The sequence below is a fragment of the Neomonachus schauinslandi genome, chromosome 3 (genome assembly GCF_002201575.2).
Source record: "Neomonachus schauinslandi chromosome 3, ASM220157v2, whole genome shotgun sequence".
Lineage (NCBI taxonomy): Eukaryota > Metazoa > Chordata > Mammalia > Carnivora > Phocidae > Neomonachus > Neomonachus schauinslandi.
The window spans coordinates 188256470-188274139 of NC_058405.1; the positions used below are offsets into that span (position 1 = coordinate 188256470).

A 17670-nucleotide genomic window follows, 5' to 3' on the forward strand; every position below is an offset into this window, starting at 1 on the left:
CCCCCCCCCCCCCCCCCCGGGGGGGGGGGGGGGGGGGGGGGGGGCGGTCAGGGCTTGTTTTGTTAACCGCTATCATTTGAATTTCCAAAAGAGCTACCCTTTTTTCTGATCTGCCTGATCAATTTTCATGGTTTCCTTTTGCTTGAAAATTTAGGATTCCATTTTTTGTGTTTCTTTATACATTTCACGCATAGTTACTTTAAATTCTGTATCCGTAATCCTTTGGATCTAAATTTACTGTCCTGTTTTCTGTGTGTTTAGTGTCTTGGTTTTGAGTTCACACGTGGTTGATCTTTGTGGAAAGCTTTCCTTGGGAGGAGATGCCAGGAGCCAAGGAGGCTATGCAAACCTGGGGCCCGTATCCCCTTCCCGTCCTGATTGCTGGGTGGAGGTCTCTCAAGTTTCTCTCTCCCACCTTATTATGACCTTATTTATCGTGCCACCAAAGGTTTTTTCCCCCTAGGGTGGCGTTCACTTGTAGGCATTTAGCACTCAGTGCTCTCTGTTCTGGCATCTTAATTCTTGGGGACTCGAGGAGGGAGGAGAGAGGGTGGGCTAGGGGCTGGGAGATTAGGCCATCAGTGCGATGACAAGTACGTTTTGTGGAGAAGCCCTGCACACGTCTGTCCGCCATATTGCAGGGCAGTATGGTTGGAAGAGGCCATGGAAGCCACACCCAGGCCTGTGCTCCCCTAGGAGGAGCATGGCACACAGTTGTTACACGGAAAACTTTGAGGGACCCTGCCGGCTGAGCCAGAGCCAGGGAAACAGTTAACTGAGGGCTGATCTGGGTGATTTTTGAAGGTTTATGACTAGAAATAGCATTGTAACCATTAAGAGAAATAGCGAAAACCAAAGAGGAGCATTTGGAGATTATAGTAGATCTATCTCATGCATATTAATTTGATGTGAGGACAAAATATTTAAAGAATATCTGTGGGCATTTTTTAAATCCCCCAAATGATTGGATCTGGGGGGTCAGAGCTAAAGATCTGAGAATTGTCCACATATATCAGAAGTGACTGGGGCGCCTGGGTGGCTCAGTTGGTTAAGCGACTGCCTTCAGCTCAGGTCATGATCCTGGAGTCCCGGGATCGAGTCCCATGTCGGGCTCCTTGCTCAGCAGGGGGTCTGCTTCTCCCTCTGACCCTCCCCCCTCTCATGTGCTCTCTCATTCTCTCTCTCAAATAAATAAATAAAATCTTTAAAAAAAAAAAAAAAGAAGTGACTGTCTACGCTTTGGAAGGAAATGAACTCTCAGAAGCGGTGAGGGGGTGGGGAGGCCATGAACTAAACCGGGGGTATATATTCACCGGTGGTCGGCAAAGGAGGGCCAGGAAGGAGAAGCAGCAGCTGTGATGTACAAGCTAGAAAGAGAACTCTGGCTGAGCATGGCAAAGCGATGGCAGGTGTGCCGAGTGCACCCCGGGTTCCCCTAGGGCAGATACTGCTAGCTGAGTGGAGCACTCGTTCTCCAAGAGCCTGCAGCCAGCCCTGGGACCCTTCACACCGATGCCGGGCAGCTGCTCAAAGCTCTCTTGTTACAAAACGTTGAGAACTGTCCTGCTTCCCTCCCACAGCGTCTCAGAGTAGGAAGGGCCTACGGGTCATCTCTGAGAAGCTGAATTTCCTCCAGGCTCCCTCTGAAGAGGACGCACTAGGGGGGATTCACTTCTCAAGGGTGTGGCGTCCCAGAGTTGGCTGTTGCATCCGCAGATAGTGCGCAAATACAGACAGGAATGTTGGGTGGCATAGAAGATGCTAGAAAAGGAAGCTTGCGTCCAGTCTAAGTAGAGGGAGAAGACAAGTGGTGGGATTGACTTTGAAAGTGATGGAGAAGCCACAGAGGAGATGCTGTAGGGAGAGTCCCATTTGGAGATTTGCAAGAAATGAAGTCTGACGTTCCCGTCAACAGTTAACTGTATTTACTCCCATGAGTCGATTTTGCATACCTAGGTAAGTCCTGTTTACGTAATTAATAGGATGAAGCCAACTCTGCTCTCGCAGTTGAATTCGAAAGTCTGGTCTTTGCAGGAGCTCTTGCGAGTGTTTCAGTGGAGAACGCTCCGTAACAGCTACCGCATTGGAATGAAGCAAAAAATATCGGTGCCCCTGGGCCACAGACCCCCATCAGTATTCTCACTACTTTGTGCCGAATCATCTGAGGGCATGTGTGCGCCGGTCCCCCCCCGACGATGTCTCCCGAGGGCTGGGACCCCCCCCCCCCCCCCCCCCCGCCTCTTGGGGCCTGGTAGCCACGTGCCTGAGACATCATCATTGGAAGGCAAGCTCAGTTCTTTCCCTTAGTTCCAGGGCATGTAGCTCGTGATTCTGGCTGGAAGGCTTTGTGGCAGGCCAGTTGTGCAGAAATTTAACTGGGAAGCTACTGGTTGTAAATTTTTTTTTTCACTGAGAGGTTCAAAAATTCTTGATCAGAAGGACTTTTGTTGTGCATTTGAATTTCACAGATTAAGACAAGTGTGAGCCTGTTCGGTAGATGTAATCAACAGTTGTCACGTTGCATCCACGAATTAGCAAGTTTTCCCGATGGCCTGACTGTGACTTATGTCCTTCTTTCTTATCTCGCCTACCAGTTCACTGGGGTGGTTTTGCATAAAATACATGAAGTCAGGGTACTGTCTTACAAAATTCAGTGTAGAAGAGATTTGTAATTTATAGTGTTAGGACATTAAACCCCATGGATCGAGAAGCTAGGCCTTTAAAAATCCACAGATGTGTCTCAGCCAATAATTGCAAGGTGTAATTGTGGGTCAGTCATGGGGAGACCTATTTGTAAGTCACAGCAAGGTTTTAAGGGTCTTTTTTTTTTTAAGATTTTTTTTAATGTTTCATTTATTTATTCATGAGAGTCAGAGAGAGAGAGAGGCAGAGGGAGAAGCAGGCTTCCTGCCTAGCAGGGAACCCGATGCAGGATTCGATCCTAGAACCCTGGGATCATGACCTGAGCTGAAGGCAGACGCTTAACCATCTGAGCCACCCAGGCGCCCCATTTTTTAAGATTTTATTTATTCATTTAGAAAGAGGGAGAGGCAGAGAGAGAATCCCAAGCAGACTCCACACTGAGCCAGGAATCCGATGTGGGGCTCGATCCCAGGACCCCGAGATCATGACCCCCGCCCAGATCGAGAGTCGGACACTCAGCCAACTGAGCCACCCAGGCACCCCCTCAGTTTTTAAGTTGAAAATCCCAGCAAGGCCGTGGGTGTCCAAGGGCATCCCGGGATGGGGGGGCAGACACCCCCCGGCCTTCCCCCCGCCCCCCCCCATTCCACAGCAGGTGCACTGCTCTGCTTCGTGTAGACACATGGGTCATTTGTTCTCCTGCTCAAGAGCACAATAGATTGGGGTAGAATTTCCGATGCCCTCTCACATCTGAACTCTTATCACCATCTCTCCAGAACTCGAGCCAAAGAGAGTCAGGGAGCGTGGAATGCGCACATACATACCCTGCAAGCAAGCAGGAGACACCCCCCCACCCCGCCAGCTGAGGCTCCCGTGTCTCTCAATGCCTTCCGGGGACCCTGCCCTTGCTCTTCACGGGGCATCTCCTTCAGCCCCTTCCCCGAGCTCTGCCTGGTCTTCTCCACATGAAGCCCAGCTTGGCCCCTTTTGGGGTTCAGCCAGGGCCAGGCCTGACCCACACTCGGCAGCTGCGCCCCACAGTGCGCCCACATCACAGGAGATTTTAACAACTCCAGGATTGTCATAGACCTTTGAGAAGCCGATGGAAGCGCTGGACCCTCTTGTCAGACAAACGTCATTCACATTCCCTGAGACCGGGTGCATTAACAGAAGGCCTTCAGCAGTGGTTTGGCCAATGGACGTACTCACCTTCCCTCCTTCGGGTACTGTTCACAGCTCCCCAGGGGACTAAGTTCTAAAATAGTGATTTTACGTGGAGCACAATACCGTTATCAGAATGCGTAAAGATTTTATGTAAAAGTAGCGTGGTCCTGTTTCTAAGGCAGTTGGTGCTCATTTAGGGAAGTGGTTCCCCAGAGCTGGCTGTGCATTAAGAAACTTCCCGTTCCTGGGATCAGGTGGGAGGGGTCCATCAGCCACAGTGGCCGAGGCTGCTCCTCTCCTGAGACCGAGGGAAGCAGGGAAGGACATGATGCGCGGAACAGCCTCCTTGTCTCGGGGCTGAGGGGCTCCAGGGGGGCAGGGCTCTGAGCGAGCAGCCTCAAGAAGGGCGGGGCTGACCTGGACAGCAGGGAGCTGGGCGAAGGGCAGGGGCTGGAGGTCAGGGGCTGGGAGGGATGCTCGGGAGCTGAGAGTGTGGAAGATCGGGGCTTGGTGCGGTAGATGTGACCACATGCAGATGACAGAGTGGTCACCTAGGCAGGGCTCCACTTGGCAGGTCATAGGTGGTTAATAGCTGCTCACGGGGCGATCATAATGCAGCTGCGTCATGGCCCAGTGACTGGAAACTACGGCTCAAATGAGATGTGCCTAAAACTCCAGCTCGGGATTTCTCCGCGGTTATTGGTAACTGGTCATGCTGTTTATATATGGCGCCCCGTCCCTTTCATCTCCATGGCAGGAGTGGGGCTAGACGAGAGCAGAGGGTCTCCCGTGGCCCAGGCCGTGTCAGCCTGAGCGGCACACATCACTGAGCCAGTGGATAACACTGTGGAGTAGGCGGCCTTTTCCCCCATGTTAAGGGTAAGGAAGTGCGCCTCGGAGGAGTCAAGTCCATCCAACGACCCCACAGTGGCAAGTGGTACAGCAGGATTTGATTGCAGGTCCCACTCTTCCCTGTGCAGACGGTCGCCCCGTGGCAGCCGTGATGTCGCCTCAGATCACCTGGAGTCCCACTCACTCTCCAGGTAGAAGACGATGGAATGAAAGATGAAAGCCTTCCTCACGGGAACGGGTCTTCTGCCATCAGAGAACAGAAACCCCCAGGCATCCCTGTTTGCGGTTGGTGTATCTATGGATCTACATGCAGGTGCCTGAAAGAAATCAAGACTACTCTGAGATTAGTGCTATTAACTGAATTTTCACCCCCACAGATATCTCCATGGTGCAGTGAGTGACAGTGTTATTTTCCCGAGTGGCTTCCTCTGGGCCCAACACAGAGACACGGACATCACACACTGATTTTCATTTTTCCTCATCCCCCGAGCATTGATTGAAACCCAGCTAAACCATGCTGGCTTTAGGAACCAAATCTTGCGTGTTTGGAGGTCTGCAGATTCAGATCTCCGCTGTGTAGTCGGCCGGTTCTGTGTGTGCCGCCAGCCCCATGCAGGCGTGATTGAACCCAAAGGCACTTTTATGACCGAGGACGGGCAGAGGGGCTGCGGTCTCATGAAAGCTAAACTCTTCATCCCCACCACTCTGTGTTTCAGAACAAGAAGAAAACTTTGAGTTTATCATTGTGTCCCTCACTGGCCAGACGTGGCACTTTGAAGCCACCACATATGAAGAGCGAGATGCGTGGGTCCAAGCCATCGAGAGCCAGATCCTAGCCAGCTTACAGTCGTGTGAGAGCAGCAAGAATAAGGTAAGACCCTTAGCAGGCTGCCCCCCGAAATCAAGAGCCACTGATCGTTAAAGGGAAGTGGAGGCCCAGAGGAATGCCCAAGGGAGGGGAAGCATGATATGATGTGTGTGATTGACAAGACCCAGTTATTCTTCCTGAGCGAAAAGCTAAATAATTGAAAAGAATAAAAAACACTTTGTGTCGATATGTATCAAGTATGAGTATCCTAGCCTAACCATGTTCCTATGGCAGAACATCCCGTTTTAAATCTTGACTCTCTCAACTAATCCCAAATAGAAAGCATTGACCTTTTTATGGTGGATGATGGGATCTTTTAGACTCTTGTGGTGTATGCGTTGACATTTACTTTGTTTTACGCAGCATACACTCAGGAGAAGAGAGGGAGACTTAAAAGGTGCACTGTTCTCTTCTCACAAGTGCACAAAATTCAAACCCATGTCAAGTTACAACACTGAGTCTTGTTACGGATGTAAAGGAAAAGCAGAGGCTCAAAGATGAGCATGCAGGGCGTTTGGGAAGGAGACCGTGTCCATTCTCTAAACTCTGCTGATAAAGCCTGCTCGGTGTTTTATTCAGTAATCGGAGGTGATTCTTTGCAATTGTTCAGCCAGAAAAATAAAACAAACTGTAAGCCACATTTTCTAGACCACTGTCAGTGATATTCCCATTATGGCTTTTTTCTCATTCATTACTTAGTAGCTTGGATGTTCTCAACCCCTTCTCTGGGACATTGTAAAGTCTCAGAGCATGTCGATTTTTCAAGCTATGATCAACTAGAAAAGGAGAGAAAGAGCATTGCCCACTGACCTGCACCCTCATTTGTGACCATTTGAAGAAACCTCTGCCAATGATTTATGCTCAGCTTCGGCATTAAGAAGGGAGTCTATCTTTCAGAAAGATGGAGTGTCTTACTTTATTACCCTCTTTAACCAGGGTAAACCAGACCACAGCCGTTATTATTACAATGTAATTTGCTTCTTTTCTTTAAAGGTGTTTTATACCAAGGTGGGGAGAATCAGTGCCTCTCCCTTCTGAGAACCTTGGCTTTACTGACTCATGTCCACAGACGGGGCTCTTGAAGCAAATGCAAGGAAGCTTCTGGATCTCCTCATGGACGGGGATTGACCACATATATCACACACAAAGCATGGGAATCTAGTTTCAGAACAGGAGTGGGGAGAGCACGTGGCCAAACAGACAGACACATCCTCCAGATTTTGTACACAGTCACAGTATTTCACATCACACCTGAATCCATGCCACATCCTCAGGATTCAGGAAGATCTAAATCTCCCGTCTCTTGTTTCCATTTCACGCCCTTGCCGGACTCAGCATCACTTCTGGGCCTGACACAAACACTGGCCTACAATGCTGTCCCTTTCACTAGCCGTGTGTGCTCGGGGTGGGGGGCTCTCTCCCTCGGAGGACTCACGAGCACCAGGGAAGACAGGCTCACACCTGTTCACCTTGGGTGTTTGCTGAATAGGTGTCAGAGTGCACAGTATGGAAGTCCCATCCAAGGAATAGCTGAAGGGAAAATACAGACTCAGTTGAGAATGAGCTCTAAGAAATTTTGGCTGCCTGTGAATAATTCAGGCAGGGGCGTATGTATATGTACATCTGCTGTGAAAGTCAGGTAGACAGACAGACACAGCCCTCTGTGCACACATACACACATACTCCAGATGCCAACATAAATTGTTAAATACACTTTGAATCCTGGGATATCCGACCAAAGGGAATAAAATCTTCATAATGCATTATGCTAATTAGAGAATGGAAGCAAACAAAGTATAATTTATATTATTAGGTAGTAAGCAATCAGTCATCCCACATCAGACAATTTGACATGAGATGATTCAATTTATAAATTCTGACATAAAAATGAAGCTTGTTTTAAGTGTCCTCTGAAATTTGTTTGGGTGTATGCATCGGCAGCCTTTAGGAACAGTATGTATCCTGGGGCGCCTGGCTGGCTCAGTTCGGTAGTGCGTGCAACTTTTGTTTGATCTTGGGGTCGTGAGTTTGAGACCCACACTGAGCATGGAGTTTACTTAAAAAAAAAAAGTTAGCTTAAAAACAGCACATACCCTTGTACCTGGCACCTCTGCTTCCAAAAATTTGTCATCAGTAAGTAATGACAAATGCAGGCGAAGTTTTAGCAATAAGTGAGTTCTTTACAGCACTATTTACAGTGGAGAAAAATTGGAAACCACCTAGATGTCCATCAAAGAAAACTTCAGAAAGAAGTTCTTGTAAGCGGCAGGGTGTGCAGCCACTCAAAATGATGACGTGGGAGAATGCGGGGTGCATTGAGAAGGGACCCTGTGTCACTGGGCTAAAAGTGCACGTTCCAGAGCAATACAGGCTGGCTTTTTTTTAAGTACACATATGTGTACAGATGTGCTTTTAAAAACAGGCTAGAAGAATAGATATCATACTGTCAATAAAACTTAAGTATGGATGATCACATCGTAGCTTATAAATTCTTCCGTTGTTCTTTTCCCCCTTAGGTATTTCTTTAACTTGTAGAGAGAAGAGGGTTAAGTATCAGTTTAAGAACAGATGCCCCTCCCTGCCCTCCACCCTCCTTAGTGACTTCGTTGCCACAGCAACTGAGATACTCTTAATGTGAAAAGTGCGTCTCTAAGGCATGAAGCGTGGTGTGGACGTGGCTTCCTGGCGAGGAATCATGAGCTGTGTCTCGTGGCGCCGATTAAGCCCTGACCCGTGGCTCATAAGCGGATTATTTCCCATTCTTCCATCTTCAGAGCAAGCCGACACAACAGAGCCCGTTAACCACTTCCATTCTCCGGGTGGCGGTTGGTCTGTGTTCACTCGCGAATGATCCAGAACTACCTGTCCTCACTCCAGGTCGAGGCCTCTCATCTGACAGGTCTTAACACGGGGCTCGAAGCATTCTCGGGCAGTCATGCTTTTTCCCCAAAGACCTCAGAAGAGGAGTGGCTGCTTCAAACGGTCCTCATCCTGTATCTGCTGACAAATGATTTGATTTTGCCCCGACATTACTCGGGGACGCGTCAGTGTCTCCCGGGGTTCTTACCTCTTGCCTTTGTCTTCCTATGCGCAGTCCCGACTGACGAGCCAGAGTGAGGCCATGGCCTTGCAGTCAATACGAAACATCCGCGGGAACTCCCACTGCGTGGACTGCGAGACCCAGAGTAAGTGTGGGCCAGGGAAGGGGGCCGGGCCCGGGACACGGGAGGTGGGGTGGTCTGGTGACGCCCAGAGTGCAGTGGACCCACTTCGGTCATGCAGCACGTAAGGTTTATGATGTGACGTGACGACTTTTAAAGAATTGAAATACTCGTGTTTGGATTTTATCCTAACACAGTACCCTGCACACGAAAGCGTAGGTTTGCCTTCTGCCTCCGGCCCCCGGATGAGCAGCCGTCACACCAGGGGGGCGGGCGCACGCCCAGATTCCATGCCGTACCCAGGAATTAACCTTTTGCTTCATCAGTGATCATATGCTTGTTTGCTTTCTCATGAAAATACAGCACAATCGTTAATTCCTGCCCAGAGATTTCTGGGGTTGGTATTTTTCATTGCAAAATCATATATTCTGGATTTTGGCATCAAAAGGCCTTTCTCTTTTTTTTAATGTGAAATTCGCTGTCCACTAAAGCCTTTGATTAAACTGATAGACTTCATCATAACTGCTTCGTGCCTTCGAGTGACCCAGTTTTACTTGGTGCTTCCCGCCGTGCAATGCGGAATACTCTGTTCCTCTGAGAAAGTCATCTTGTTGTCATCCTTGAGGTTGAAGACTGACTTTTAGTTCTCTACATCTCAGCCCTTAGCCCAATGCCGGGGGCATTCAGTAAACTTTTTCCAGTCGTATTTTTTGTTGTTGTTGTTACTAAAAAACAAAGTTTTGACGCGGGGCACCTGGGGGGCTCAGTTGGTTAAGTTCCTGCCTTCGGCTCAGGTCATGATCCCAGGGTGCTGGGATCGAGCCCCACATCCCACTGCCTGCTCAGCAGAGGGTCTGCTTCTCCCTCTTCCTCTGCCCTTCCTGCTGCTTGTGCACGCTCTCTTCTCTCTCTCAAATAAATCAATAAAAATCTTTAAAGAACAAACAAAGCCCACAAAGTTTTGATGAGAGGGAGATCCAGTTGAGACCAGGTGAAAGTCACTGGCCGCAGGCTCGGTGTCACCTGGGAATCACAGGCATGTGATACGGTCCTGGCCATCCTGGAGCCCGAGCCTGGTGGGCAAGGTGGGACCCAGAGACCACGGAACCTGGCACCATGGCGAAGGGCTGTTACATTGCACACGGCAACTCAAGCAGACTTTGTGCAGAAGTTGGTGTTTAGAGGGGCTGAAGGAGTCATGGCGTCAGGGGAATAGCAGGACATGCACCTGCTGCTCAGGTTGGAGGCTGGTTGGAGCTGAGAGAGGTGAGGATGCTCAGTGGGGGAAGGTGAGGATGCTCAGTGGGGTGGAGGCGAGGATGTTCAGTGCGGGGGCAGGGGTGAGGACGCTAAGTGGAGAACATTAGAGCCTTTCTCTTCATCTGTAGACAGTGGGAACTCCTTTGAGTTTCAGAGCAGGAGTGAGATGGATTCTGAGCTATGCTTGGGAAGATGGGCCTGGCCCTACCATCTCCTGTAGATTGGAACAGGACAGTGGAGAGAGGAGGAGGCCGCTGTGGGGGATGGTAAACAGGAGGAGGTAGGCACTAACTCAGGTTGTTAGAGTAAAGGGCAGGGGGGAGCCTCCCCTGAGCAGCCACTGTGCTGCAGGGCAGGATCGGGGACGGTCACCAGGCCAGTGTCTGTGGCCCCCAGGGGAGGGAAAGGGTCTCTTCTTCAGCTGTCTTGATGAACTTCTCTAAAGTATCTTCTTTTGTGTGAAGTTTTAAATTTTACTTTCAAAATGTGTCATGAAAGGAAGTTACAAGAGAGTACTTATTAAGTGTGCGTTTTTACCAAAAAGTTGTTAAAGTGGGTGCCTGGGTGGCTCAGTCGGTTAAGCGTCTGCCTTCGGCTCAGGTCATGATCCCAGGGTCCTGGGATCGAGCCCCGCATCGGGCTCCCTGCTCGCCAGGGAGTCTGCTTCTCCCTCTCCCACTCCCCATTTGTGTTCCCTCTCTCGCTGTGTCTTTCTCTGTCAAATAAATAAATAAAATCTTTAAAAAAAAAAAAAAGTTGTTAAAGTAAGAATTTTTAAAGCTGTCAGAGCCTCCATTAGAAGTGCCTACGATCCTTTCCACCATACAGCCGGAGCCCCTTAAGAGGGACGATTTCCATGGCTTGCAGGCTTCATGGTACAAGGCACATGGTACAAGGAGGTCAGGAGTCCTTTCTGCGAGCAGGTGGGTCGCTCGAGTGCCAGGTGTGGGGTTGGGGGTGCGGAGCTGTGGGGAAGGGAGGCCCCTGAGCAGATACGCAGGGACGAAGGGAGCGGGGAGAGGCCGAGTGTGACAATTCCGGAGAAAAAAGAGATCGCAAGCTCCCATTCTTTAAACACTTTGTCTCCGTCAGGCCTGTGCCAAACCCACCAGGGCACTGTTTTTTTTAGTTCTTGTGACTGAATGTTGGTGCTGCGGTCGGCCCCACGGCCCCACTTACAGGGGAGGAAATGCGGAGTCTGAGGGGGGAGTTATATTTCGAGTTATATGTCCCGGGTCACAGAAATAGCAAGCGGAGCTCCTTGCCTCTCTGCTGTATTAGAGATCAAGGACACCAGGACGTGTTGGCAAAGACTTTTTGTTTTTTAAAATCAAAATACTTAATTTTGGTGCAAATGCTGGGAAGGGCACCACCCCCACACTGATGATGACCTGTAAAACCTCCCCGAGCCGTTTGGCAGTGTACATAAAAAGCCTCGGGCAAGTGGATGCCCTACCCTCCAGCTGGGTCCTCCAGGAACCAAGCCCATGGGAATGAGCAAAGGGGCCCAGAGACATAGCTTCAAAGGTGTTCATCACAGCGCTGTTTACAGAGCAAAAAATCAGAACATCCCAAATGTGCAAAACTGGAAGAACCATTCATAGTGATGTCTTCTCAGTGCAATAATGTGCAACCTTAAAAAGTGATGTTAAAAATTTAAAAAGTAAGTTATGTAAAAAAATATATTAATTGAGATGGAGAAACTTTATAATGCATTGGAAATGAGAAAGTATTGAGGCAGTGAGTCAAGGAGATCGTAGTGAATCACTTTAGGAATTTAGGCAGAAAAGGTCTGTAAGGATGTATTCCAGAACGTTGACCCCACCTATTTCTGAAATTGGTCAGGTCTCTGGTGATCCGGGTCATCTAATTGTATAGTGAGCACCTGTGTCTTGGGAAATTGGATATTGAGTGGCCTGTATTTCAGTGTGTGCAAGTACACGCAGTAGTCAATCATTAAATGTAAGGAGAGCCTCTGGTTTCTGGTCAAGAAGAGGTTGCCGCATTCTGTGGGGCCGGGAGAGCCTGATTTCACCGGGGGACCTGGTCCTGCCTGCACCTTCCCGGGGGTCCCCAGCACCAGAGCTGGGGGGTCATCGCTCATGCTTCCAGAGGGTTCCGGCAGGAGGAGGTGGCCAGGCCACAAACGTGTGGGATGCTTGCTTGGGCCCCAGCAGGATCGGGGCTTCCCTACTCTGCTGCTGAAGCCGAAACGCAGGGAGGTGCATCCTGCCCTCTGCCTCGGGGCCTGGGAACCGGGCCCCTGGCTGGTGTGTAGCCTAGGCGGGTTTTTGTCCTTTTTACTGATTAAAGGACTTCCTCTTTTAATTTGTTTTCTGGTTTGTTTATTTGGCTTTTTGGGGTTTTGTTTTGTTTTGTTTTGTTTGAGAAAGTAGAAATTGAGAATAAGAAAATGACGTTTTTGGGTCCCAGATAGCTTGGTGTGTTCTCTGCGGAGACGGGATCAAGTTAGGGGACAGTGGCCACTCTCTCGGCCGTGGTGGACAGCACGGAAGCAGGAACAAAGCACATGCCCCTGTCCTCCGAAGCGTTGTCGGGGACAAAGGTGGCAGTCGGCTCCGACACCAGCAGTGAAGGAATTAGCCGATAAATGAAGTGTTCCAACACCAAGGATTATTTTTAATAGCAAGTGCATATGTAGATTGTTCAGTGAACAGAAGCAAGAGAAAGTCTTGTGTGTGGTGCATTTCTTCCACGTAAATATGCACAGATAAAAAATAAGTTGGCTGTGATTAAAGTGGGTGGTCGTTCCAAAGATTTTCTGTCCTTGTTCTTTGGAACACCTTTCCTGACTCCTTAAGCCTATCTTTAAATGAGCCCATTCCTTTTATCATTATAAAGGGATCTTAAGAGAGGATTGAGGGGGACTTGAAGATGTGGGCCCTTCCATTGGCTTTCTGTCCCCCTGAGAGCCGGGCCCTTCGCTTCGTGGTCCTGTGTCCGGTGGTCACATGGGAGGAACCTCCGGCTCCGGATGCCACAGACCCCTCTCCGGATGATTCCTACTGGCTTGTAAACTCTGCCGCCCCCACCATTCAGCTGTGCCTCATGGCGGCGGGGAAGTGGGACTTGGGCATTTCCATGACGCATGGGATTTGGAGCAGTAGGAACCCCCAGCCACCCATCGTTCTTCCCAAGAATGTGCCAGACTGCCGGGAGCCACCTGTCTACACCTGGTAGGCCCCAGAACGGGCTCTGAGCTTCCTTAGCTCGGGGGTGCCCATCTGTAGTGAGCTTGGAGAACCTCAGCGTCTGCCCCTTGAGGAGTCGCAGCCTTCAGACATCTTGCTTCTGGGAAATCCTGCCGTAAAGATAACTAACATGTTCGGGAAAGTCCATCCTCCAGAGCCCTTGAGAGCCCAAGGGTTTGGAGTCCTGGCGTGGTTGTCGCCGGTAAGCCTGCCCTGCATGAACAGACCTGGAGAGGCAATGCAGCCTCTCCACAGCTCCAAGACCCCTCGTCCACGAGACCCTCCCGCTCGCCTGGGCAGAGCCGACCCCTCCCTCCTGGCTGGGGCCTGACGCCCTGGATGGAAATCCCGGGCGTGAACTTCTTCCACCAGGTCGTATTAATGTTGGAAGCAGCTTCTCCGTTGTACCACTGGATGTCTGGGACCCTCTCTTACGTATCTTTGTGTACCCCAGACCTGCATAGGAGGGGACTCCACTCCCCTCTGCCTTCCCCAGTCTCTTGATGTCCCAGCAAAACCTGTAGCAGGAGCACATTCAGCCTCTCTCTTCTGCTGCTTGCTTTTTCCCACAGGCATAAAAAGAAACCGCAAATTATGTAACTATATACTTTTAAATTACAAACAAATGATATAACTATATCTATAAAGACATCCTTGGGTCTTTGCCCACGTGTCCCCTCAAAGAAGCCTTCCCCGACCACCACGGGGTTAAAATGACACACGCGGGTCCGTGTCCCTCTTCTCCCTAGCCGGGTTTTCTCAGAGCACACACTTACCCGACACGTGGCGTGTTTATCTCGTTTGTTCCCTGTTGGTCTGCCCTGTGGAATCGAAGCCCTACGCTTAACCCTCAGGACAGCCCCACGGGGATGGACATCAGTAGCCTCATGTCCCACACGAGGCCTGCAGAGCAGAAGACGCTTGCGGGGGTGGGGGGGGGCAGACAGGCAGCGGAGCGTGTGCTGACAGGCCGGTGGTGGTCTCTGCACTGGGACGGGGGCTCCTGAAGCTAGACGGGACACCGGAGACAATCCAGAGCTTTAAGGCCACGCTGGACTCACCTGTCGGCCTGAGGGGGCAGCCCAGGGCCGCGACGCCCCGATGCATCCTAAAGGGAACAACGTGTGCGACGCAGGCAGTGTCCCTGGCAACACATGCATGCTGACACCTGCCAACAAGTTGTTCCCATCTGTTGGGGCAGAGGCAAGGCCATCCCGCCCGCGGCCCCAGTTCCTCGGTATTTCTGATTTCCATGGAGATCTGCACGCAGTCACTGAAATATGTCCTGTGTAGGCTGGTCTCTGAAGCTTGGAGGGGGAAGGGGTGGGGCGGTGGTACATCGAGTCCCAAACCAGGGGTCAGGGTCGTCGGGGTCCCTCAGGACGGGTCCTCTGCTCTAGTGGGGCCATTCGTTCCTTTGCCTGAAAGTGCTCACTGAGGTGGGCTCTGGGGTGTGGCGAACGAGAAGAGGTCGGTGCCCCTGGCCCTGCCCGACACGGGGAGGGTTTTGCGAAGTGACGCACATGTATGTGACAGTCTCCCAGGGACAGCTGGGAGCTGCTGAGAGGAAGCGAGCTGCGTGCTGAGGCCAGCAGGAAGAGCCACTGGCCACGCAGAGGGGCGCAGTACCGGGGGGTCAGGGAACCGAAGGGCTCCTGAGAGACACGTGCACAAAGACGGGCTCGCTTCTGATCCTGCTGGTCAGGATTGTGGGTCAGATCCGAAGGGCAAATGGCAGCCACGGAGGGGTTTTGAGAAGGGGCAGGACGCGGTCAGATTCGCCTAGGAGACCACGTTTCCGTGCGGAACGCAGGCTGCGGGCATTAGAAGGCGAGGCCGCAGATGGGAGGCTGCTCCGTCCTGGTGGTGACCGTGGCATGGACCAGGGCGGGAGTGGTGGGGCAAGAAGGCGACGAATACCAAGACTTGGTGATGGGCTGGGGGGGTGATGGAAGGATCAGGGTCGATTCGCAGAATCCCAGCTTGAATAACTGGGTGAATCAGTGCCATTCGCTGGCAGGGAGCTGTCCCTGGCAAGAGACGATGTTCAAGGGCAAAATGTGGACAGGGAGGTACCTGCAAGATTTCCAAGCGCAGACGTACAGTGGTCATTACAGGAGCTGCTTGGAGAGAGGGGTCTATCCGTGCTCGCTCCTGAGGCAGGTGGTATCTGTGGGTAGTTGTGAGCAGCTGGGTCGTAATGGGATCCATGGCTTGGGTAGAGTTTGCTCATCAGAAGATGAGTCTGCAGAATCCCCTGAGGTAAGGGGTGGGTTCAGGAAGAAGAATTGGGAAGGAAATCTAGTTGGGGAGCCAGACAAGTGCTAGAAAAATCCAGGGAGGGTATTGACCAAAAAGCTACGTGAAGGCAGTGTTGTAAGAAGAAGTATCCAGAGGTCAAGTAAAATGATGCCTAAACACGGCCCTGACCTTGCCCGGCCCCATGACGTTGGCTGCCCTGCTCCAAGGGGGCAGGTGGGGGTAGAGGCCAGGTGGGATTGAGAGGTGCAGACTCAGAGGTGGCCAGTGTAGGAGCTGGGCTATGAAGGGGTGCGGCGGGGCTGTTCTGCAAACTGTTCACCACCCCACCGTCTTTTCTGATCACCCCACCCCACAGGGCCCAGGCCAGCCCTCCTGCACCTGCTATGGCTGGCCTCTTCCTTCCCACACTGTTCGTGCATTTCTCCCTTTGACTCTATCCTTCCGCATGTAGTCTGCATTTCTTCGTTCTATTTATATTTATTGTTATTATTTGGGACGTATGTTTCGTCTTCCCACCCAGAACATCTGCGAGTCACAGACCTCTCTTCTCCTGTTCCCCCCCATGGTATCCATCCCCACCTCCCAGAGTCTGTGTTATATATGAAAGAAATGGCTGGCTGATTTCTGATGAATTAGCACAAGGCCATTCCTGGGTTTTTGTTGACTCTTCAAGTGTACCTAGAGTAAATATTGATTATCCCTGGATCATTTAAGCCTTCCTTGCGTCTGTTGGTGGTTAAAGCCATTGACTGTCCAGGTGAACCCCGTCTTTGCAGATCAGCTGTGGATTCTGGCACGAAGCCAACCTTGGGCCTGAGTCCTCTGTCTTCGGTGCCACCAGCCACTTTCACACAGGGAATGACCCAGCTCAAGGGTTCCAGCCGGATTCTCTAAACTCATTTGTTGTCCTTTGTGCGTTATCACAGCCTAAAGCATCCTGCCATTCATTCTGCAGGTCAGGGTTGATCCAGCCGGATCGGAACCTAACTGGTAGACCCTGCCCTCCATCTTGCCAGCAGGGATGCTGGGAGCCGCTCCAGTGGTTGCCCTTAATGTAAGATCACTGAAAACCATGTCTTCGTCGTAGCGTGCCTGCCTTTGTCTTTGAACTTTGCAAACATGTTGGTCGTATGTCTAATGAAAACTCAGATGTGCCTATAGTTGCAGAAATGGCTGGTTTTAAGGGACACTGTAGCTTTGGAAATACTCTGGAGCGCTCCCTCACTTTCCCTCTGTCAGCAGCCATCCACTGTGGATGCCAGGTCATATACGGTTCTTTTCCATGTGCATCTGCGCTCTCAAGGGTGCTGCGATTGAGGTATTAGAACGTGCATTTCTGTGTCCAACCCAGTGCCTGCACCTGTTTATTGTGTGGGAAATTCCTAAGCTTTGGCTAAAGCCAGATTTTTAAAAGGCATCCCCAACATGCCAAACCTCTTGAGATGCCTAAATCAGCATGCAGGACTGGCCAGAGGGCATTTGTAGGCCCTGTGAGTCTAGGGAGGGACAGCCGGATGTGAAGTCCAGTAACTGGCCTTTTGTTCCTGAGATCCTGAGGGCATTTGGCATGACTGATGATGGTCTGACGTCTCTCTTCCCACAGATCCAAACTGGGCCAGTTTGAACTTGGGAGCCCTCATGTGCATCGAATGCTCAGGGATCCACCGGAACCTTGGCACCCACCTTTCTCGAGTCCGTTCTCTTGACCTCGACGACTGGCCCATAGAGCTTATCAAGGTGATGTCATCCATTGGGAATGAGCTGGCCAACAGCGTCTGGGAAGAGAGCAGCCAGGGGCGGACAAAGCCCTCACTGGACTCCACAAGGTAGGGACGTGGGCAGGCGTGTGGCTCTGGGGCCTTCTGCCAGCACGGGAAGTGACCTTAACGACGGCCTCCCCCGGAGCCGCCCTGGCGACCTGTAGGAATGCCGAGGGGCCCGGCATGGAAACGTCTGTTTTTAAAATTGGTTTTCAGCAGGCGTGGATAATTCAGACTCCCTGATTTTTTATGTTTGTTTTTACACCTTGGGGATTCCTCTCCCCCTCTTAGAAATGTATTAAGCTTCCAACCTTATGAATATATCACTTTAATTAATACATTTCTAATAGGAGTAAGATGTGCAGCGAACACTAATTATGAATTTTTAATTCTTTAATTTTGTGATTCTTCTATCTTTGAAAAGCATCTACTCAGTTGGTTTCCCTCCCCACCCCCACAGACCTACAGTAAGCCAGTTTACAGTAACA

General features: G+C 50.9%; 1 protein-coding gene across 2 annotated transcripts in view; it reads left to right on the forward strand.

Moving 5' to 3' along the window:
• The window catches only part of AGAP1 (ArfGAP with GTPase domain, ankyrin repeat and PH domain 1), a 338554-nt gene that overhangs the window by 259732 nt on the left and 61152 nt on the right, over positions 1–17670 (forward strand). For both annotated transcript variants that reach the window (XM_044913774.1, XM_021679032.1), the window contains 3 exons: positions 5376–5530; positions 8622–8712; positions 17026–17248. In XM_044913774.1, coding sequence (XP_044769709.1) covers positions 5376–5530; positions 8622–8712; positions 17026–17248 — 469 coding nt within the window. The remainder of the gene's footprint in view (positions 1–5375; positions 5531–8621; positions 8713–17025; positions 17249–17670) is intronic.